The sequence below is a fragment of the Seriola dumerili genome, unplaced genomic scaffold (assembly GCF_002260705.1).
Source record: "Seriola dumerili isolate Sdu_G_001 unplaced genomic scaffold, Sdu_1.0 BDQW01000291.1, whole genome shotgun sequence".
Lineage (NCBI taxonomy): Eukaryota > Metazoa > Chordata > Actinopteri > Carangiformes > Carangidae > Seriola > Seriola dumerili.
In genome coordinates, this window is record NW_019174546.1 from 2,740,099 (window position 1) to 2,763,488 (window position 23,390).

A 23,390-nucleotide genomic window follows, 5' to 3' on the forward strand; every position below is an offset into this window, starting at 1 on the left:
TTCTATCATTGATATATAATACACTATATAGGGATGGATAACCAAAAAATCAAACGTGTTGAAAATGTCAGAACCCTAGGCTATTTATAACCCTGTTTACATTTTCCTTTTTCACATTTCACTCATTAAAAAAAAAAAAAAAAAAAACACGTGGTGAGAAATGAACCTCAAGGTCATTCTCAGTCCAGTGAAATTTCCTTCATGCTCAGTTGGTTTAAATACATCACACACTTTGAAAACGTTTGATGTTATCTTGGTGCACACACGACTGACAAGTATGAGCACAGACTTTGCCACTGGTCTACACTTTCAATTACAATGACTTGCAATAGCATGAGAGCATCTGTTCACAGCCTGATTCAAATCTAAAACCATGTTCTACCCTTTTAGATTTACTAAAAACTAAAAGAAAACTACTGAGGGATTAGTTCAACGTTTTGAGACATAGCCTATGTTTTATCGCCCTTGTTCCGAGAGTTAGATGAAAAGAACGGGATCAAACTCATGTCTGTGTGTTAAGTGTGGAGCTGGAGCCAGGAGATATTAGCTTAGCTTAGCATAAAGCATGGAAGAGGAGGGAAACAGCTAGCCCAGCTCACTCCAAAGTTCAAAAATAGCTATGAGCAGAATTCACTAATTAACATGTTGTATTTGGTTTGCTTAACTATTTCTTGATGAGCCACAGTTTATGCATATTTCTGTGTAATGTCTCAACTCGTTGACTCATTGTCTAGCTTGGTCCTTGTTATCACCCTACAGTGATAACAAGAAAGGACCAAGCTAAACCTCCGGGCTCCAGCTCCATGCTTAACACACACATATGAGGGTGGTAACAATCTTCTCATCAAACACTTTGGAATTAGGTAAATAAGAATATGTTTCAAAATGGTGAACTATTCTTTGAAGAAACCAAACTACATGACGATACAGACAACAGAGTGACGCTTATTTAGCTGCCCGTCTGAGCCCCCTGTCCATCTGAGTCTATTCTGGGACTCTTTGGTGCATAACTGGTTGTAGCCCACAGCTTCCACAGATCTCCTCTTTTGGATGCGATGTAGCAAAATCCGGTATGTCCCGGTAACGGGGCTTCTTAAGTCTAGGCTGTTGAGGAGATGGACCCTGGTGATGCCGAGATCCTCCAGAGCAGCTTTGACATTTAGTTCATCTGAGCTGAGGATGTAGTTGGTCTCAACCAGATGGGAGGGTGTAGGGCTGTAAGAGGGGTAGGCCTGGGGATACTCAATGCCTCTCATCCACTCGCTGGACATGATCTGTGCCATAGTGAGGCGATCAACAGGCACAGACCTCAAGAGGCCCTTAATGATCTCCTGGCATGATTTAGGTACAAAGGAGGGGATGGTATAAGAGCCCTGCAGGATACAACGTCTGAGCCTTCCTGTGTTAGTAGCTTTGAATGGCATGGTGGCAGTCACCATGAAGTAAAGCAAGATACCCAGCGCCCAAATATCTGCATAGTGACCAATGTAACCTTTCTCTTTGAACAGCTCAGGGGCAGCGTAAGGTGGAGAGCCGCAGAATGTGTGAAGGACATCGCTGGGGCAGCAGAATGTGCTAAAACCAAAGTCGCCCACTTTAATACAGTAAGTGCTGGTGTAGAAAACATTCTCTGCCTTCAGGTCCCTGTGGACAATATTGTTATCATGCTGGAAAAAAGAGAAAACAGATGCATGTTTGAGATTGTTATACTGACATTCATGAAAAAGTTGACCGGCTCATTTAAGCTCATTGACCTTAAATACAAAGTCACATAACAAGCTTTATTTTAAAGTGTTATCATTACCTGGACTCTATTCAACAACTCTAACATATAGAATATAATCCATTAAAGTGATATCAAATTATATTCTATCCTTCCAAAAGCATCTTATTGTAAAATTGGTCTCTGCTGTTGACTTACCATATGTTTGACTGCAGACAGGATCTGAGAGAACACAAGCTTGCCCTCCAGGTCTGACAGGCGCCCCCTGGTGCTGATACGGGAGAACAGCTCTCCCCCACTGGCGTACTCCATCACCAGATAGAGACGCTTGAACGTCTCCACCACCTCATACAGCCGCACTATGTTGGGGTGAGCCACCTTCTCCATGCAAGAGATTTCAGAGGCAAAAAGCCTGTGCGAGTGCTTGTCTAGACGCACTTTATCCAGGATTTTTACTGCCACTCTCTCTATCAGATGAAGATAGACATGGACAAAGTCAGTGAGGCAACAAGGAATAAACATATTTTCCCCTACATTTTTTTTTTTTTACAGTCATTCCTTAGATTGTGAATGATTTATTTTCCTTCCTTCTATTATTATATTATGATCACACTTTGGCCCTCTCACAAATGTATGCTTATCAGTTATACAAGCTGTGAACTGTGAAGGTTGAAGACTAACAGTGTGGATTAGTGGGTGGCTGCTTGATGAGATTATCTATTGTCTTCTGACACATGGAATGGCCCAGACTGGACTTGCAGTGCTGAGATGAGCTGACCCCAGTGTCTTCTGAGTCTGGGTGTCAGCACATTCATTATAAATTGAGGATAAGGCAGGTGATATTATATATTTTCTTTCTGGTAAAAAAAATCCCTTGAAAAGCCAACAATAAACTAGCAAACGTTGTTTGTAGCTATTCCACTGTGCCACTGAGCTCCAAACACCATTACAATGACATAACTGAGCTGCACTGTTGCACTGGAAGACAATGTTCCTTTATTATCATGAATATGGGGACTGTAGTTTATTTTGAGTCAATCCCACATACGCAGTCCTGCTGCCAGAAATACTCACCAGAGCATCAAATTAGCAGCTAAAATAATTCCCTAACAAAAGCACAATGTATTCCTGTTTGTATAACGTTTGCTAAAAACTACAATGCCCAGTTTTAGGAAGCTATTTTGCCTTTCTTTCAAATGAAAGTATATATTCTTGACCTATTTTTAAAGATATACTGTATACCCTCATTTGGGAAAAAAAATGGGCTTGGGTCTGAGAGCTACAGGGAAGCCGGGGAAGCTGGAAAGTATTGAGAGATGTTCTAATGCATCACGAGTTTCTGTCTTTTTGAGGACTTTCTTAACAATAAGAAAAATATAGAATATTGCTAACCTTATCCTTTAATCTTAAGAAGTAACTGCTCCTAGGGTGGGAGACAATAGTGGAGCTCCAAACTGACACCTAAAAGTTATATTCAGTATATCAGCGGTTAACATTTGACATGAAAACTAATATGACCCAGTATTTGCAATCATACTATAAATGTTGTCCAGGAAATGATATGACGAGGTGCAACCTTTCCTGAAACAACTTATCATTATTTTATTGCATCACATTTATTGCAATAACTCTGTCGTAATAACTATAATTTTTATATAGCCATGCGTCATATCTAAACACTGAGGCTGTGAAAACATTGGGGTGTGAAAAGACAAAGCATTCAGTAGCTCACCTTTGGTCAGGTCATGTATTCCCAGTCTAACCTGGGAGAAGTTGCCAGAGCCGATTTCCCCTCTCAGCTCGTAAAGCCCCACCCGTCGTCCAAAAATCAGATCATTCATCACTCTCTCTGAATGGGTCTGATCATGGAGGGCCTTCCCTAAGGCCGTGCGCTGCATCGACTCCTGCTCCTCCGTCATGTTCTCCTTTGTCTCCAGCTTTCTCCCCAACTTTGGGGACATCCGGTTGATGATCTCCTCCTGACATGAAGCTGTCTTCATGTGGCCCCCTGAGATGGAGAAAGTGGTCAAGTTGGTGTCATACTTTGAGATGCAACATCAATGATTTCCATTATATTGGGTCTAATTAAAGTGCACCCAAATCATAAATGTAAATATATAAGTGAGTCTGTACTTACATGCTTTTCCTCTTATGTTCTTTTTACTCCTTTCTGTGTTGATGGCATTATTCCTGTTGTTCAAATACATGATTCCTACCCCAGGCACTGGAGGGTACGCTGCTTTCCTTGGTAATCAAAGTTATTGAAGATTTTAGAAAACAAGAAGTTGGTAAATTACCAAGACAATAAAATTCCACAAACCAAAAACTGAAGAAAAAACAATGTAAGATGCATGATTTGAATTCAAAACCATTTGCATGCATCAGGAAAAATACTCTAAGATGATGTTGCTTGTCCAGATACTGTTACAGTACCGCTGCTCTTTCTCACCAGCTCTCCCCCTATGCTCCAGTATTGTCTTGATGTATACTCCAGAGCTATCACCCTGTAATCCTGGAGTGTTGGACTCCACCCACGCAGACAGACAATAGACAGGCTTTGCAGAGGCCTCGTTAACCCCTAGACATAAATATGCAGCCTGATACAGGTGCATGAACAGGACATTGATGGGATTACCTTTATACTGTGACCATCATCATTGTTTGGGGTCAATACACTGAGGAAAGTTTATGTTGCATGGGGTTTCCTGCAAAACCTTTAATGAAGACAAACTTTGGTTACATTTTTACATTATTATTTAATTCATTATTCTACTTCATCAGAAGTAGTGCGTTGATGAAGGCCGCACTGATGACAAATAGCAAATTCAAATTCTTGTAATTTTCCACCAAATCAGAACAAAACAAAATGCTATTTTACCCTCATAACTTCAACCACAATCTAAAAGAACTGAACACAGGGAGTTTGTGATGTGGTCTTGTAACTGGGCTCCACAGAAACAGTGACCCAGACGCTGACCATGACACCAGACAGAGGCCAGGCCAGACATGTTACCCATCGCTCCTGTTAACCTCTGCTACCCAGACTGGACAAACGGATTGTCTAGCGCACGTGCATAAGCTGCATATTCATGTTGCGAATGACTCATTTTAATCCAATCACTGCCTCATGATTATGTCAGCACATGCAGCGTTGAATTAAATTCCTCTAATGAGGAAAGGCTTACTGTAGAGGGAAGAGTGGCTGCACTCAGACAGGTGTGTTTCATAATTGTACAGGACAAAAAATAATAATAGCAATATTAGAGGACAGTCACTGCGTAACAGAAAATCACAGTGCAGTTCATTATCTGTGCTTTTGCTAAGGAGGACTAATGGATGAAAAGAGATTCAAAATGCATGTGAAAGGCACAGGTAAAACACACCAGGCATATATTCTAATTCCTTGGGCATTTTCAAGCAAAATCATTTAATGGACAGTACGTGAAACAAATTTCAGAGAGAAATTTATAAATTGAGGTTTTACATCTACATTAAAATCAATAAACTGAAACTGATGAATGCATCTAAAATGGCCTCTGAGAAAAATGATTAATTATTAAATACTTTAAATGTTGCCTTTGTGGATTTTTAAGAAAAAGTGGGGTAAAAAAAACACAGCATTGTGGAGACTGAAACTTTATTCTTGACCTTGGAAAAAGCATTTGGCAAAATGTCACCACACAGTCCATTAGTAGCTGTTCTGGTACTTTGTGTTGTATCACACGTCTTACCAAAGAGGTTTCAAATTTTCATTTTTACTTAAAGGGCCTGTCGTGAGATTGTTTGTCCAACTGATGTTTCCAGGCTGAAGGATGAACTATCATTGTCTACATTTAAGCCAGCGTGGACACAGAATCCCTAACGCGCCTAGAGAAGTGGAGATGTAAACACAAGTCTCTCACAACTGGAAAAACTTTTTCTGCTGAGGAAGATCATGTGACTCAAATGAAAGCTCCAGAACAGCTACTCATGGACCTTGATCAGATTGCTGTAGTGGTTCATATTATATTTCTTTATGTTTTTTTTGTTTGTTTGTTTTGTCAACAACACAGCATTTCATTTCATGTGAGTCGTGAGTCTTATTATCAAACTCACAAAGTTTATTTGGTTGTAAGTCTCAAACTTGATAACCTGTGACCCCTGATGACCTTTTATATACAGCTGCATGTAGACAGAATGGTAAAGAGTGAGTTTTACTTTTATTATTACTTTCAATATTGATGACTCCTCCTGATCCTTTAAGGCCCTAAACCTAGACTGAAAACCATGTGTGGTCATCTTTATTGAGTCTTTACAGTCTCTCGGCAACATATCGTGCGATCTGCATAATTAAATCAAGTAATTACTACGACTGAATCTGGGTTTTACCAGGATTATGATAGAGTTTCAATAAGATTTGTTGTCACTTAATGAAAGGAATCAACAATAGAAACTGCTGTTGGCATCACCTTAATCAAGGTGTCTGAGTGCTGACGGCTCTCTGAACGATGATCCGTTGATCCCGGTGAAAATGAGGGGATCACATCAACACTTCAAAGAAGGACTAACACCTTATTAAGAGATGAATGGAAAATCAATAAAATGCCAACATTATCAACTTCTTTCCTGTGATTAAAATAAAACATGATATGACATGATAAAGGAACAAAAAAGAGAATTTAGGTTGCCCCCTTTCAGATGTATAATTGACAAAACGTTTGGTGTATTCTTGGCCTTTTTGCCAGCATACCGTGTTCTTAGGTAAGAGTAGATATCATAAACGTGCATGTATGGAAACCTGTTTGATAAACAGTATCTTATTCCCGTTCTCAATCTTTCCACTTTCTCTGGAGAGAAAAACAAGCTTGAGGTTTGAAGGGCAGTTCTGAGAAGTCTGGCCATTTGGCGTCATGTTGAATAAACACAAAGGTGCTGGAGTTTTCTGAAGGGGAGGCTCAGGCCCCCACGCTGATCCTGTTTATGTGTTTGGGCCAGGTTTTGTTTTAAGTCAGAGGTGCTAAACACCTTCCCCCTGAGATAAAAGATGATTAATGCCTTTGAATGAGCGACGCTTTAATGGCTCAAGGCTACTTAAGCACTTCATTAGAGTGAGCTCAGGCCCGGTCGACACACTCGAGCCACTGGGTCCTCTCGCAGCAGAAACAGAAAAGCTGTAGAGATTTCCTTTGAAGTGGCCCCTGCTTGTAAGAACACAATCCCACAAGGCATTCAGCATGGAAATTTGATTAGCTCTCACTTTTTCTGGCTCCACACCACTCTGAGAACTTGTTTTCGGGCGACATTTGGGGCTGAAGCTTGATCCCATATAAATATCAGAGGCATCACTGAGCAGAGGGGCACTCAACATCTGGCAGCTGCAGGAGCAGATTCGGATTTAAGCCATGGATGTACCCTGGCCGTTCCTTCTCCTCCTGTGTGCCCTCCACCTGACCTGTAAGTACTGTTTGCTTTACTCTACTCTGCTACTACTGCTGTGACATTATAGAAGCAGCTATTAACTCGCCGGACTGACACCAGTCCGCTCAGATATATTTGCTAATCTGTTGCTATATTGGTAAACATGAGTAGTAGGACAGGGTGTGATGCTAGAAGATGTGTGCTCACTTGAGTTCCTGCAACTGCAATAGTAGAGTCAAATCACTTTAACTAAATGCTAACGTTTTTTTACTTGCAAATCCAAAATTAACATTTCCACTATAGTCATGCATTATTAAAAAATCATTTAACAAAGTCATTCCTGGAAAGCTATGGTTCTAAACATTCATATTCCGTAACTCTCTGGGCTTTAATAATGAACGCTTTTCATCTACAAAATGACCTTGAAGAAAACAGATTCCTGCTTAGTTGTCGTCTGTGTTTAATATATTGTAATTTAAATACTGATCTCATGGTTAATGTTTTTGCACTAAACTCTGTAATATAATTCCATGTCTAAGTCATTAATGTATGCTTATGCAATGTTTTCTAGTGACTGGAGTGTCGGGCAAACACACTGATCACAGAAACCTGTTCACCCAGAGAGTGTGCTGCAAGAGACAGAGCCACTTTGTGTACATTGGGCAAGGTAAAGCACTGCACTGCTCCTTTAAGTGAATGTATTGTCCCAACACGTTTGTCTCTGTGTCTTTTATAGAAATCAATAATGTCTTCTCATGTTTCATTGCTGAATTGCTGAGTAGTTTGAGAAAATCTAAACCTAAAGGAGATGTGTTCAGACTTGTAGGAATTACCAGCGCCTGTTGTTGCCGTTTGAATTCAAATCCATCTTGTCTCCTCATCCTGTCCTCAGACATATCTGGGAGTCCTGTCAGTGTGGATGTGGGAATCTGCAGGTCGCACTGTGGGGCAGCATCCAGGCCATCCCATGAGGCAGGGCAGCAGGAATACTCCAAACACTCCTCAATGCTGGAATTTCTCAGGAGCAAAAAAGTAAGTGAAGTTTCTCAACCTGGCCACAAGGGCGCGCTGTAACTTTGTGATTATCCGTTTAGGTTGATGTCCTGGCATAAAAGAAGTCAGTGTAAAAACATTAAAACAGATGCTTATTTAGCACAAAGTCAGTAGTTTATGTAATTTTGTAAGAAATATTAAAATATAGCCAATAATAAATATAGTTTTGTCAGATCAATAAATGCTGTTAGTGCATTTTTAAGTTAAATATCTATCAGAAATTAATTACACGTTTTAAACCAAATAAGTTAAGCGATCAGAAACACGTTTAGACATGTCTGACTCAAACTCGCCTCTCTGAAGACGAGGGCCCGGGGACCTGCTGCTCCAGAGAGCCCGGACACGCTGAACCAGCTGCCCTCCTGCGGGATGAACCAGGTGTGTGAGCCGACCGGGATGCGAGTGGACCGGGTGCTCCTGCTGCAGGGGCCCCGGGAGGTGGAGGTGATCGAGGAGTGCCACTGTGAGATCAAGCTGACCCAGTGCATCCGCGTCCCCGCACTGAAGACGTATTACTCCGAGACGCCATATGAGACGGTCATCGACGTGGGAGGATGCTCCCGGTCCAAGGGCTCTCCAGGTGTGTGTGTGTGTGTGTGTGTGTGTGTGTGTGTGTGTGTGTGTGTGTGTGTGTGTGTGTGTGTGTGTTTGTGTGTGTGTGTGTGTGTCGCAGATTTACCTGCCTAAAATAACAATAAACAAAACAGGAAGTGGTACTCACTTCAACAAACAGCAGATTATCAATTGTAAAATGATTCATTTAGAGAGGCAGTTTACATTATGTTTTCATATAAGACACTTATGAGTCATATTTTTTAAATAAATGGGGACAGGCTCCTCTAAACTATTTAAATTCTTTTTTTCTTTTTTTTTTTTGGAAAAGAGCAAATTGTATAGACTAACTTGATTATTTTTCTCTGCATTTATCTAAAAGTTTAGCATTTTATTTTAGTGTGTATCATCAAAACTAGCATGTTGAAAGGGCACAATGTGAATATCTGGAAAAATATTTAAAGTGCATATTTTTGTGGGTTCACTAAAAGATTTAAACAGTGAGCTACTTGGGGTATAGTAATATACACTGCAGGTCATGGTCTTCATCAAGTCATACTGATGAAGTCGAAGCTCTTATGTTTATGTTAAAAGCTTAATCTACAAATATAATTTGTATGAATGATGAAAAAGATATTTGATGTAAACACACCTTTACAAACAAACACACCTAAGTCATACAATTGTCTAGTGTATAGAAAGACTTGCCAATCAATTTAGGAGTAACTGAGGAGCTAATCCTGCGTTTTATATTTTGATGTTGGGACTTTCTGTTTGTTTAGATTTAGATCACAGATTATAATTGAGCCGTTCTTTCTGTCTATATAAATCGAATCTTTTGTAATAATTTTGCAGAGGGATTCTCCTGTGTCCCCACTAAGTTTGACTCAGCCTTGGTGGAAACCCCCAACAAAGTGGATCTCATCCAGACCGTAGTGGCCTGTGAGCTGAAGGAAAGCTGCTACAGGGTCCCGTATGTGGAGTACTACTATGAAATAGTCCACCACGCAGATGGAGTCAAAGAAGAGAGGCTCAAAGTGAGTGTAAACTCAGTAAACTAGCACTGAAACACAGACTCTTCCAGCTATGTTCATTTGATTAGCATGGCATACTTAACACCAGACAGTGATTCATTTGTGATGCCACTTTCACACTCTCTTTTGTAATCGAGTTGAGAGGAAACGGGTGCCTAGCTTGGTGCCAGACAGTAATGAAGTATCTTTATTCATCAGACATGTGTGGAAGACAACACTTAATCAGGCACCGGCCAGTGGCTGGCACCGCACGTCCTGGTGTGAAGGACTTCAGGATGTGTTGAATGCTTATTCATGCACAACCTGCAGCAATACACATGACAGACTGGCGGGTCTTTGAATTCGAATATAAACAGTAGGAATTTATGTCACTTCTCTTCCAAGGTGCATCAGAGATGGGAAAATAGGCTGCAGATATCAAAACTCCTCCAACACTTGTAGTATTAAGAACAACTTTATTGTGCAACCAACACATTTCAGCTTGTGAGGGTTCTTATAAAACCCTTTACAAAGAAGGGTTTTATTCTGATCACATTGCATTGAGTGCAAGCTTCATATTTGTTGCACTAGACCATTCAAAGGATTTAAATTTTTAATTTGAAGGAATTTCCTAGATACAGTACATTCTCATTATCACGGAAATAAGTAATTAGTTGTGATTTTATTTTCATTTTTTAAATAAATGGGCTGATAGACAGAATTTAAGTTGAATTCCGAGCCCCAGTTTTGGTCATCTGCTGTGTTTCAGCACCAAAGGTGTGAGCAGAGTGCAAACACAAATGGCCCCTGCAGGTGTCGAATCAAAGCAGTTTACATGCTAAACAGCAGCCGGCCCCCGGCTCAACCGGGTCAATATTTGCGACCAGCTGTGAGCTCATTGCCCTTTCTCTGTGTTGCTAATTTTCCACAGGAAATAGATGTGGGCAGATGTTTGGGAGGCTGCACTACAGGAAACCGATGCCTTCTCAGGTAAGTACGAACCACAGCTGCTACACCCACACACACACACACACCTCCTCGGCCACTCTCATTGCAATTGCCTGTGAGCGCTGACACCCTCTGAACTCAACATGTTGGCCTTTTTAGGTTAATTCCTCTGCCCAATGTCTCCTTTAAACCTTTTGCTTTCATTTGAGATCATAAAAGACTTACAATAAGATAACTGTCAGTTTAGAATAAGTCCACATAGGACTTTGATTTTCTGTCCTTAGGGGGGAAATGCTGCACAAACAAAAACAAAACAGTCTGTCTTCGTGTTTGATTAATGCATTTCTCAGTGGGATTCATGTTATCATTGAAATCTCTTGTGTATTGCACAGTGGTAATACATGTATACCAGCACTGACTGCCAGAATCATGATGCTTGCATACAAAGGTTGCACAGGAATCATCCCAGTTGAAACTGACAATAAAAATTAACAAAAAGAACTCACATACTTGTTGCTGTACTCGTTGCACAGTAACCATGACACTGACAAAGGCTATAGACAGAAACTGTAGTTTAACTGTTTGTTTGACATTTGCAGTAAACAACAATGTTTTGGGAGACACACAGCACATATATGTTTTTTTTGACGCACTGAACAAAGTTGCATTTTTTCATTTTCTGCTACAGGAGTCCAACTGATCCTGAAATGTGCCACTTGTGGGCTGAAACACAGTCCAGCTCCTGCGTTCCTCAAGGCTACGAGAGCCACAGCTTCCTCAACCAGCATGGGCAGTTACGCACCGTCCTCTCCATCACTTCCTGCTTTTGCAAAAACTGAACACTACTTCCAAGACTTGCAGGGGCTCCCAAACGTTGATCAAAAATGGCCGCAGCCCATTGAACCAAATACTATGTCATTCATTGCAGACTTTTCTACTCTAAAGTATTATTGTATTATATGTAATATATGTAAAAATGATAATTTTGTAAATAAATTTAATACCACATAATATATTATGAATTGTCACTGGAACACTGTGCAACACATTTTATCCAAACTGCAAATGAATGGCTCATGGCTCATGTTGGAAAGGTCTCACAGGTGGCTCGCATTACCAACAACACAGATGACACTTTACATTTCAGAGCAAATCAAATAGTGTGCCGCCCGCTGTTGATTGTATACATACTTGTAATTAGTATAAGTTGAAAAAAAAAGTATATAAACTTCTTGTTGCAGAAGTGCACAAGTGAATTTACATGAGAAACAACAGCAGCTATTGGTAGACCTGAAGGATAGTCTTTTAAACTTTAGACCACAATCCATAAATCAATGAAATTTGAAACTAATTTGAATAATTATCAGGGTCAAACGGCCAGAATTTAACTTTGAAGAAGCACTTGAAAAGGGCACATGAAAGGCCAACCAACTTTTTAAATGTCTCTTTGAAAAAACACACGTGCAAGTAGTTAATTGCTCCTTATTTTGATATGGAAGTGTGAAACAACACTTTTCTGTGACACTTTTCTGTCTCATCTAAATAGAAGAGGTTTTATGGCTTGCTCGTAAAGTGCCATGTAGAAAAAAAACTTTGATCTCTTAAATGTTTATTACAGTTGGGGAAAAACGTTTTTTCAGTCTCAATTTGTCTTTTGCTCGTGCGTAATTGTGCGTAAAGATCAAATGCACCAAATGGCACAGTGCGCAGTTTCTATGTTTCCTTGGAAAGAACCGAGTTGGCTTCGGTAAATAATTTTAAAAATAACCATAATGACAAAGCAACAAACATAAAGTTTAGTTTTAATGCTCAAGGATAATATAACTAATTATCTATTATAGATACAGAATATAATATAGACATTTCTATATCTGAAGTGGTAAAGGGCAAACGCTGAACCCTAATATAGTGTATCTAAATAGCTAGGGAATTAACACTGTAAACTATATTTAGAAAGACTTATGTCTTAGAAAATCGCCTTTTTATGGGGGAACAAGGAGAGATCACTGGATAAAGTCACAGAAACTTTTCAAGCACCACGCCAGCTTATGCCATGGAGGGACAGGGTGGGTCCAGTTGGGAGTCCTTTTAAAAAATAAAGCTGCAAATTTGGTGATTATCCAGCTGTAACTGGATAAGCAGTTATGTAAATCTCACGACGTGTAGCCTGCGACACCAGCCTCTTTGTCGAAATAATTGGTTTCCACCTAAGACACTGTGCCCATTATTCTAAATTAATGGATTCATTTGGGCGCAGTTAACCTCCCATGGTGAGTGCACTTCCTCGGGAGATCAGCTCCAATCTTATTCTGTTCATATGCTTTGCAGTCTTTCAACTTTAACGTTATAAATCAGAGAAAAATATATGTTCCACAGCAACATACTGTGCTGGTCGATGAGTATCGAGCTGTTTCAAAGGCTGAATGTAGTTTATTTGAGCCTTTATTGCCAGACGTGGAGACAATGGGCTTGAATAAAATCTACAATCGGGTTCACACCTTGTTAACACCGCCATTAGTCCCCCTTTACATTCCCTGATTGGTGATTTACATTTGCGACCAAATAGCATCTTTACTGCTGTTTACCAAGGCTTTGGGGGCACTGAAGAGTGAACGGCGGCTTTTGATATAAAAAGTGGAGCTTCGGGGATCCTGCAGTCAGTCCAACTCCAAGTTGCCGGCTGGTAGTGTGGTTCCAGGAGGACACCGACGCACCAGGAATATACCCACGCTGCAGAGATGTTGGTGTTCGTGTTCAGCTTCGCCACTTTGGTGTGCACGGTCGCTGCGCGGCCTTCGCTCAACTACCTGGAGAATCAGAATCATTTCGCCGCGGAGAACGAGTCGGAGGAGGTCCGCTCAGAGGCCATCAAGAGACTCCTGGAGGTTTTTGGGATGGAGGACCCCCCTGCAATCCATGGACACAAACAGGCACCGCAGTACATGCTTGATCTGTACAACACGGTTGCTGATGTAGATGGTGTGACCAAGGACCCATACCTTCTGGAGGGGAATACTGTGCGCAGTTTCTTTGACAAATGTAAGATCTGATTTGTGCACGCATGCGTTTGCAGCTGGCTACATGTAGAAGATGAAATATAATAGGAGTGTTTTGGTCTCTAATGATATAATTTTCCTTGCAGTGCGAAGTGAGCAGGTGGAGTTCAGGTTCAATCTGTCCACTGTTGCAAGAACTGAGAAGATCCTAACTGCAGAGCTCCATCTTTTCAAGCTGCGACCTCAGGCAACACTCACATTCAACAGACATCACTTCTGCCAAGTATGTACACCATGTAAAACGATCAAATCTGATCAGGGAAATGTTAAAGTGAAAGTACAATCTAATGCACCTCTCTCCCTGCGATGTTTCTAATATTGGCTACATGTTTCACTCAGGTCAGTGTTTATCAGCTGCTTGACACCACCAAAACCAACAATACACAGGAGAGGAAGCTGCTGTCTTCTCGACTCATCCCTGTCCACTCTACTGGTTGGGAGGTGTTCACAATCACACAAGCAGTGAGTATCCTCTTCTCATACAGTCCTATGAGTGCATTGACTGCTTGAAGCAAACACTGAACAGTATGGAGTGAATCCTGCGTTTTAACTGACCAATGTGAACTTCTACCTGAAGGTTCGCTCCTGGATGGTGGATGAAGGCAGCAACCTGGGTCTCCATGTGGTGGTCCGGACTCTGGGAGGAAGCCCGATGGATATGAAACTGATCCGCTTTGCTTCAGGACGCAACCACCACCAGAGCAAGCAGCCCATGTTGGTCCTCTTCACCGACGACGGCCGCCGCTCTACTACCCTGGAGAGCACAGGTGAGACTTGATTGATCAGGTTATGCCCAGTGTTAGGGAAAATAAACATCTCAGGGATTTTTGTGGTCCTGCCTCTGATAAACAGGGGTGTAGAGAAGAACTATGACGCCTAGGGAGAACTCTGCCCACCCCCCCACCCCTCCCACCCCCCCATTATCCTCTCATCACTGTTATTTTATCTGTGGCAATTTACATCGACAACTCAAACCTCTGTACGTTCTACACATTACAAATGTAATATTTCACCAAACAGTTATCACACACCCTTCTAAAGAAAAATGGGATGTTCAGCTCTAATTGGCCTCTTGTCTGTCATTAAAAATCGGCCTCTTGATTTTAGTTTTTTAATTATTCCACTAACGCCCCTTTTCCTATTAAGAGCAATGTGGGAAGAAATAGCACAAAATATCAATGGTACCTTTAAACGTGAACTCTTCAGTGGACCTGCTATGCCCACTTTATATTTTACCACTTCACCTAATGTGCAACAAAATGCAGTGATGTCTAACAAAAATCTCCCCTTTCCACCACCAGACCCAAACGATACCGCAGCCACTTCCAGCCTGCCCCATGCCCCCATGTCTGGTCCACCCTCCCGCAGCGCTCGTTCCCTGGACTACAGCGAGGAGGAAGGCGCGTCTATGCCCTGCCAACGCCTGCCTCTCTACGTCGACTTCGAGGAGATCGGCTGGTCAGGCTGGATCGTCTCTCCCAGGGGTTACAACGCTTACCACTGCAAAGGCTCCTGCCCCTTCCCCCTGGGTCAGAACATGAGGCCAACCAACCACGCCACCGTCCAGTCCATCATCAATGCCCTGAAGCTGATCAAAGGCATCGAGACGCCGTGCTGTGTGCCGGACAAGCTCTTCTCCATCAACTTGCTCTACTTTGATGATGATGAGAACGTGGTGCTGAAACAGTATAATGACATGGTGGCTGGAAGCTGTGGCTGCCACTGACATAGAGATATTCATTACAAATACAATGTATATTGGGTTTGGGGACATAGACAGCCAGCTGCCCTCTATAAGTCAATTGCACCTAATGAGTAATGTGCTGAGTCCCACATTGTAATATATGTAAATATCCATAAATTATAATATATGGCAGTGATGGAAGTGACATCCTGTGAAAGGTGTAAATGTGTATATTTTATGTTTTCTGTTGTGAATGAATATGCAGTCAGAATAAATGGCCTAAACAAAAGGTTACAGTGTGAATTTATTTGGAAAGCAGCTTTCACTCAAAAATGTAACATTATTAGCGCAAGATGTTTTGGATATCGAGGCTGATATTGGTAAAACATTTTGTGAAACTTGTGCCTCCATCAACTTGCAATCCTGCAAAAACAGGAATTAACCGAGCTTGCTAGACCAGTGTTGTTCAATCCCTGCAGTGTTTCTACAAAACATTTGGAAGAATACGTATAATCTTCTCCACTGACTACTTAAAGTTTCTATCTGCAATAATTCGATTCAGAAAAAAAATGTTACCTGCCCATTTCAAACAAAATCACGAATCTCAAAAATCTATGCTGCACTTATATTATCATTTACAAGGAACTTCACAACAACTTCATGTTGACATGAGCATACACACACAGGGTGTGTATTCCTTCCAAAACAGCATCACCAAAACAAATCACAATTACATTTATTCCTGCAGCCTGCAACTTTAAAATATCATGGCAGTTTCTCATAAAATGCTTCAAAAAGGGGCTTCTGGTGAAAACTTGCCTTTTGGGTTTTTGGGTACATTTGCATTTATTTGAATGTTGATTAATGGTAAATTCTCCCTTTTCTACATAAATACATTTAAAATAAATCAGAAAGCAGCTGCAAATTTTTCCTGAAAAAAATCTACAACTTGCAGATACTAAAGAGGAAAAAAAAAACAATGATTCAGTATTAGGGTTAGTTTTGTATCATAATGAGTTTTTAGGACTGTTGTTAACCTTGATTTCAACACTGATTTCATTTCATTAAAATTTATTCACCCAAAATCTGTGTGAAAATGTTCCTGAAATTGACTGGGTATATATTTACATTTTTTTTTTACTTTTACTGCAACATTTTTGATGAAGCCAGTTAAATCATATAGGGTATGGTATGAACAATTCATTTGTTTGTCCTTGTAGAATAGAAATGGTATATTTAGTTACTGTCTCCAGGGGTGCCACCATTAATTTTCCTGAACATTAATTGTGCTTAAATGAAAAAACTATATCTTGCTGCAGGAAGAACATGAAGCGAGGTTGCGTCTTGGTACCGCCTCTCAGTCAGAAGGTCTCTCTCTCTTTTCTTCTACCAAGCATTCTTCTGCAGGACCCTGCAGCTCATGTCTGGAGAGATGCTGCACTACACCCACACCGATACAGTCACCCAGCACATTGGTGGCCGTCCTCAACCGATCCCTGTCCACAATCATACAGGAAGTTATGAGGCCAGGAACCCGTGAGCAGGACTTTACATTATTTTCCGGTAATTTGTTTTATCCCTTTACCAAAATATCTAAGCAGTTGACTGAGGAATAATATATAAGCATGTCTGTCATATACAGTATAGCACAATACAGGCAGTGCATTTCTAAGACTCTATTTTTGTAGTCACATTGTCATGCTCACATAATCATGAGAGGTTAGTTCTCAAACCCTGATCACACACAAACAGAAAGACATACACTTACAACATCCAGTCAACTGCGATGATAAATGAAATGCCTTCAAGGGGCAGTCCAACTGATGTCAACACTATCGCCATGGAAACCATACCGCCCTGTGGGATACCTGTTGCCCCAATAGCTGCAACTGTGGCAGTTACACTGCAATTACATCATTAAGAATAATTAGATTACATAATTGTTTACGAGCAATAATGATCAAATGCATATACACAGGAAATATGTGATCAATTCAGCTGTTTCAAAATTTAAAAAAAAAAAGAAATATTATATTATTAATCAATATAATTTTCTATTATTACTGTTATTTGCAGTGATTAGAACCCGGCCTGAATTGAATTGAGATCATGAATGTTAGACACTTAGGTCCTTTAAAAGAAAGATGTGTTGAAAAGCCTTTAACAGCATAAAACATATTGAGTGTCTGACACTTGAATATTACATTTAGAACCTGTACTGTGAACTTATTTTCACCACCTTGGTTACGTTAATGTTGTGCAATTCATTAGGTACAATATTTTTTTGTTAAATCTAAAAATCAAAAGTCGAATTTAGTCAAATCAATTTATCAGCCATTTGTACATGTTTTGTAACTGACAGTATTTGTTATTGATTGATTAACCATTAGCTACATGTGCATGTTTTGAACATAATTCATTTTAAGTAGTAAAATTCCTCAAAAGATACTACAGTTTAGGTGAAGTGATAGAACCAGTTAAAAATATGCATTAGCTCATACCTGATGATGATGAGTTGACCCACATCAAGTTCCATATAATGAACCTGGGCTATGAATATAGCGGCTACTGCCTCATAGAGTGCGGTACCATCCATCGTCACGGCGGCCCCTACAGGCGCCATGAAGCGTGTCACCCGTTTGTCCATTTTGAGATTCTCCTCCAGACAGTGGATGGTGATGGGTAGAGTCGCAGAGCTATGAAAAAAAAATCCCCTTTATAAAATATACAATACATTTTTACTGGCGATCAAATCATTATTCAAAATTCAGCAGCATCTTAAATTTGGTAGACAAATCTTTTCTTGCAGGTGCTGGGCGTACAACAGCAGTGAAGCCTGGAAGTCCAACTCACCTGGATGAAGTCCCAAAGGCGGTGGTGAGAGCCTGGAGGAGACCAACCATAAACCTGAAGGGATTCTTGCGTGTGAAAATAAAATAGATGAGGGGCAGGGTGAAAAAGCTGTGAATTGCCAGGCCAGTGGTTACAGTGAGAATATACATGGCAAGCTGGCGTCCTATAACTCTAATGTCCTTCATCTTCAAAATCTCTCCTCCGACCAAGAAGAGGATTCCTGCTGGGGAATACCTGTGAGAGAGAGGAGAGATACAGCGAAGGTAATGTAGCATCAGCAGATGACTACAGGGAGCGACAGTCAGTGTATACTTTGAATCCTGATGCATTTTGACACTGTGTTGTGGCATTTCACAAATTTCAGGGATTGACTGGATGACTTAAATCACAATTAAAGGTAAAAATATCAAACTTTAAGATTCCATGATTGTTATAATCCACATCCTCATATTGTGCTTACCAGATGACAATACTGATCAAGTGCATGATTGCTTTATTAAGACAGTCAAAAACATCCCTCACAAGTTTCGCCTCACTCTCCATACTGCCCAGGATGAGGCCAAAGGCGATGCAGAAGACCAATAAACCCAAAATATTGACTCCTTCTACAGTGCCTGGCATTGGTACTGTGTCATCTAAAGGGGTTCAAGTAATGCTGTTACAAGTCATGATAATAACGACTCATGTTAAATAAAATGAATAATTGAGTGGTCACGATTACAAAGAAGGGTAAAAGAACTTTTATTGAACTCACTTGTCTGAGTCAGATTGACGACACCAAGACTTTTACTTTTAGAATAAACTGTTTTATACTGAATAAAAGGCAGAGAGAAAGAAAGAAAATGGTCAGTGTTGACATGTAGCATGATGAAAAAAAATACAACAAGAAAAAAACATGACCTCTGCAGAGCTCACCTTTCTGAAACAAGCTGTCACCAGGTTTGGAGGAAACATGTTTCTGCAAAGCAAAAAGAAAGAAAGAAAGTATTTAGCTTGGACTGGAAACTTCTATCTAACAACTCTTTGTAATGCACACCTGATCAGATCCAGAAAGGCATCCACAGTCTGCACAGCCTCCGCTTGGCCACCAGGGGACACTGAGACGTGACTGGGTGATTTCCCCGGGTGGATAAAAACAACTAGGAGGATGCCAGTCAACACAGCCATGAGGGTGGTCATTGTGTAATAGCAAAGAGCGTGGAGCCCCATTTTCCCATAAGCCTTCCCGTCCACAGATGACATGCCTGAAATGAAAAGAAGTCATAAGGAGCAGCGGTACATGTGGGCTGTTTAAATGTAATATCCGAGGACCTGTTATGGTAGTTTTGTTATGAAGTTGAAAACCTGTGATCAGACTGGAGATGATGAGAGGAAGCACCAACATCTGCAGCATTCTCATCAGCAGCTCTCCAGGAAAGGTAAGGTATTTAATTTCCCTCTCTGTAATGTTAGTGGATCGCAGAGCGAAACCCAGGCCGACCCCTGAAAGAAATAAAAAAAACACAGTACAGCATGTCAGTGTGTCCAAATGGCGACTTCATCCAGAAAAAAATACCAACTGTTGTAAAGCCAGTACATAAAAACATTGTTGAAAATTGTCACAATTGAGACAAGTATGGAAGAAATCAAGGGAGGTGAGAGACTGCAAAGACATGGACATTCAGTTCCAGGAGGACTCTTCTAAAGAAAATCCTGAAGCCCCTGCCAAGCTGCGAGAGGCCAGAAGAAACTGAAAACCGGCCTTTCTGAAAGAAGGCTATGCACTTGACCGTTGATTGATGCCTCCAGCTCTGGCTCTGTTTCATGTAGGCCATACTAGATGGAAGTTAAATTGATAGAACATAAAAAAAAAAGGTTTTAAGCCACATATTTGTTTCCAATTGTAAGGTTTGACCCAGAGGTGGAAGTCACTGATCCAAAAATCTTCATCCGGTGCTTTGTTTTTAATTGTGGTCACCAGTCAGGTGTAAAATGCAGTGGTGCGATGGTGAATGAAATAAATGTAACAAAAATGAAAAAAATACAAATAAATAAGTACATACAGTTCAAATTAGAGGGAGACTTATGGCATGGAAACAAAAAATGATTAACACTAGGTCCCAGACTGTGGGGGCTCTCACTCCTGCCGCCCTTCCAGACCCAAGCTGCAGTCTCGAGAGGCCAGCCTCTACACTGGCTTTATACCAGAAGCCCCTCCTACAAGGAAAACCACGGTTAATTGCAATCAATCAACCCATAAACACAATGTTTACATCAAAGTCATTTCTGTGCACATCACTCAACTTATCCTAACACAAAAATATCATGACTGCAAACTCGTTAGAGTAGGCCCTAAAAGAGCATGTCTGCAGAACTTAACAAAAACAACCCCCCTGCACTCGTTTACAGATGGTACATTCCCGGTCCCCTCCCTCTATTTAAGCCCTTGGATAATACCAATCTTGGTTTGACAGTTGGACCAGGAAACTGTGCGAGCAGCAGGTAACAGATCAGGTAACACAGACAAACACCTTGGTAACCCAATAATATTTCAATAAATGACCCGGGGACTTAAAGTGTTTGTTTCATGTTGGCATTTCTTCAACTGGTTGTGACTCCTGTCCTTCACCTTCTGCCCTGCACCAGGGAAGAAACATGCAAGTGAAATTGCCAGGAAGGTGATTTCAACATATCCTGTGTCATTCAGAGATGTTAAAGATCAAGTTGAAGGTAATGGTTATGACTCTTTCAGCGAACAGCAGCAGAGCTGAGCTGCATTCCTGATGAGAGGGAAACCTCTCTTTACCCAAGAAGACAGGCATCCAGAGCTAGTGAGGGAAAATACCTGCCTTCCGAGATGTTGAGACTGGATTTGACTGTGTAAATCGGCAACCGAAGCGGCTGCCTCTAGTTGAAGCCATCGAGACTCAGAAACGTACTCGAGAAGAATTAGAATGTGCACGAAAACAGCAGTGACACCAAAAGTATTGGAGAGAAAATGGGGGCAACTGACTAAATAATTATGATTATAAATAAACAATCTTCTCCAAATATTTTAGCATTTGATTATTTCAACAGTATTACAGTTTTGAAAAGATTGTTAAGTATATTTTTAACATCTGAGTGGAAAATCAAATTAAGGTAAAACTTGGATATGAATGTTAAAAGGACATTAATATTTTTTCCCAGCAGAACTGGGAGCAACTCTGGAAATCTTGCAGAGGTAAGACTTGAAGTGTAATTATTCAAAGTCAATACATTTTTTAAGTTTACTTCTGTCAAATCTCATACTACTCCGCAGCAGCACTACACCTGTGATCCATTCAACACTGAGATTAAAAGGCAGTGTTACTTTACAAAAGTTAAACCTCGACTGATATTAATACTAATATATAATATATATGATATATTTAATAAAATGACTTACCTATGACAATAGCAACCACAGTGAGAAGCACAAAAGCATTTCTCCAGAGAAAAGCTTTGACATTACATTTATTCTGGGGCAAAGGATCCAAACCCGAGGCCTCAGACGTCTCTGGGCATGTCTGGGTATCGTGGTCGTCTGTGCTGTCCACGGTTCTCAGCTTAGAGCAGTGAGGCATCTCTGTCACAGACTGCAGAAGAAAAGACAAGTAGAATATTCAAGTTCTCGACATATTTATCTATTACAAAACATATTTTGTAATAGAAGATACAATTTTCAAAGCAAGTCTTCAGAAATCAGTTTAAGATGTAATTAAAAAAGAGCACACGTAAATATCAAACAAATTACTTAAAAAAGAGTAATTCCCTTTTCATTTGCTATGAACTCCAGTAAAGAAATCATTGATTCAAACCTTTTAAAGAGCTGGACAGTTCCAGATATTTTCCTCTTGCCACTTCAACTAGTTTCGGTCGAAGTTCAAAAGTAATACTCTTTGTTTAACTAGGTTTCTGTTCCTCCCCATCCCACAGGCTATCAAGAGTTTTCTCATACATATATTTCTCATATCCCATACATCTTTGACTCAGCAACCACAACATGAAGCTCTGGATATTGGGTGTCAAAGAAAAAGCAACTATTACTCACATGATTTGCTTAAACTTGGAACTGGAAATAGCACCGCGGCAGAATAGTTCTCATCTGGCAAAGCAGCAATATTTCAGGACGTGTTGCAAGTCACATCCTGGTAAGAAAATTAATTCAGGAATATAAACCCCTCAGGCAGGAGGCAAACAAACAGAGAAGGTGCAAAGCAGGTGGAGGTGGCTAGAGGAGGAGGCTCTTGCAAAATAGCAGCAAAGCACACATTAGCAAAAAGACTGAATATATTATAAATATAAAAGTCTTTAAAAGGGACAACCACACTATTTCAGCAAGACCCCTTAAAATAATATCATTCCTACTTTGACGGTGTTTGCTGCAGGTCTGATGGTTCTGACTGAAGCTGCCTGCACAATTCACTGTCCAAACAATCCTGCTTCTAGTTTATAGATGTATAATATTTTCTGAAAGCTCACAATCAAAAGCTTGAGGTATTTTTTAGAAGTCAGAATATTCCACCCTATCACCAGACAAGAATGTCAGTGTTGTACGATTCTGCAAAATCCTAATAATGCTTGAGAATGTGGTTATGGCAAATAAAAAATTAAGGTTTTGTCAGTATCAAATGTGTTGCATGCCCATCCTCCATCTTGACCTCTTCACCTTTACCCTCCACCTCGCTGCATATAGGACACATTCCTCTCTGCACCGGCACTCAACACTGGTATTTGACATAAATCGTGAGATGAGGAAGTGTGGAATTATGAATTAAAGAATAGGAATCATAGGGTTGAGTAAAGGATTCAGTAAAAGCAAAACTTTCTTTGTTTCATTAAAACCACTGATTGTACTGCCTCATGTCTTTCTTGCCATTCATATTAAGTAGAATAGAGAGAGGTAAAGGAGGAATACATGCATGTGACTGCCACTGTACATATGCTATTATTAATTATAATCGCAGGACAAAAGGCAAACAGGTTATTTAGTGCCTAAAGTCATGTTTACCCCTCTAGTTTTGCAAAGTGAATACGTTTTTCAAATACAGTTTCAGGTGAGATATATAATACCTCACCTAAAACTGAACATGAAAATGTACTTCAATATT

The 23,390-nt window shown here is 40.4% G+C and overlaps 4 protein-coding genes across 4 annotated transcripts; 2 read left to right on the forward strand and 2 right to left on the reverse strand.

The window, feature by feature from the left end:
* Window positions 1–589: 589 nt before the first annotated feature.
* On the reverse strand, window positions 590–4,169 carry LOC111231061 (serine/threonine-protein kinase NIM1-like). The gene is made up of 4 exons (XM_022758028.1): window positions 3,861–4,169; window positions 3,456–3,731; window positions 1,922–2,190; window positions 590–1,667 (listed from the first exon to the last, which is right to left on the reverse strand). Exons 1-4 carry the CDS (start codon window positions 3,928–3,930, stop codon window positions 915–917), a joined length of 1,368 nt encoding a protein of 455 aa, XP_022613749.1. The 5' UTR covers window positions 3,931–4,169; the 3' UTR covers window positions 590–914.
* Window positions 4,170–7,104: 2,935 nt separating this feature from the next.
* LOC111231230 lies at window positions 7,105–11,584 on the forward strand. Its single transcript, XM_022758267.1, has 7 exons — window positions 7,105–7,156; window positions 7,692–7,787; window positions 8,013–8,152; window positions 8,477–8,753; window positions 9,581–9,762; window positions 10,670–10,728; window positions 11,375–11,584. The coding sequence occupies exons 1-7, from the start codon at window positions 7,105–7,107 to the stop codon at window positions 11,523–11,525; spliced, it is 957 nt and encodes a 318-aa protein (XP_022613988.1). The 3' UTR covers window positions 11,526–11,584.
* Window positions 11,585–13,424: 1,840 nt separating this feature from the next.
* Window positions 13,425–15,468, forward strand: LOC111231201 (bone morphogenetic protein 2-like). The gene is made up of 5 exons (XM_022758240.1): window positions 13,425–13,725; window positions 13,829–13,965; window positions 14,082–14,204; window positions 14,320–14,509; window positions 15,044–15,468. Exons 1-5 carry the CDS (start codon window positions 13,425–13,427, stop codon window positions 15,466–15,468), a joined length of 1,176 nt encoding a protein of 391 aa, XP_022613961.1.
* Window positions 15,469–16,762: 1,294 nt separating this feature from the next.
* LOC111230991 (excitatory amino acid transporter 1-like) lies at window positions 16,763–22,362 on the reverse strand. The gene is made up of 8 exons (XM_022757912.1): window positions 22,331–22,362; window positions 21,686–21,875; window positions 19,624–19,761; window positions 19,316–19,523; window positions 18,280–18,513; window positions 17,928–18,122; window positions 17,195–17,329; window positions 16,763–16,922 (listed from the first exon to the last, which is right to left on the reverse strand). The coding sequence occupies exons 2-8, from the start codon at window positions 21,861–21,863 to the stop codon at window positions 16,784–16,786; spliced, it is 1,227 nt and encodes a 408-aa protein (XP_022613633.1). The 5' UTR covers window positions 21,864–21,875; window positions 22,331–22,362; the 3' UTR covers window positions 16,763–16,783.
* Between the last annotated feature and the right edge of the window lie 1,028 nt (window positions 22,363–23,390).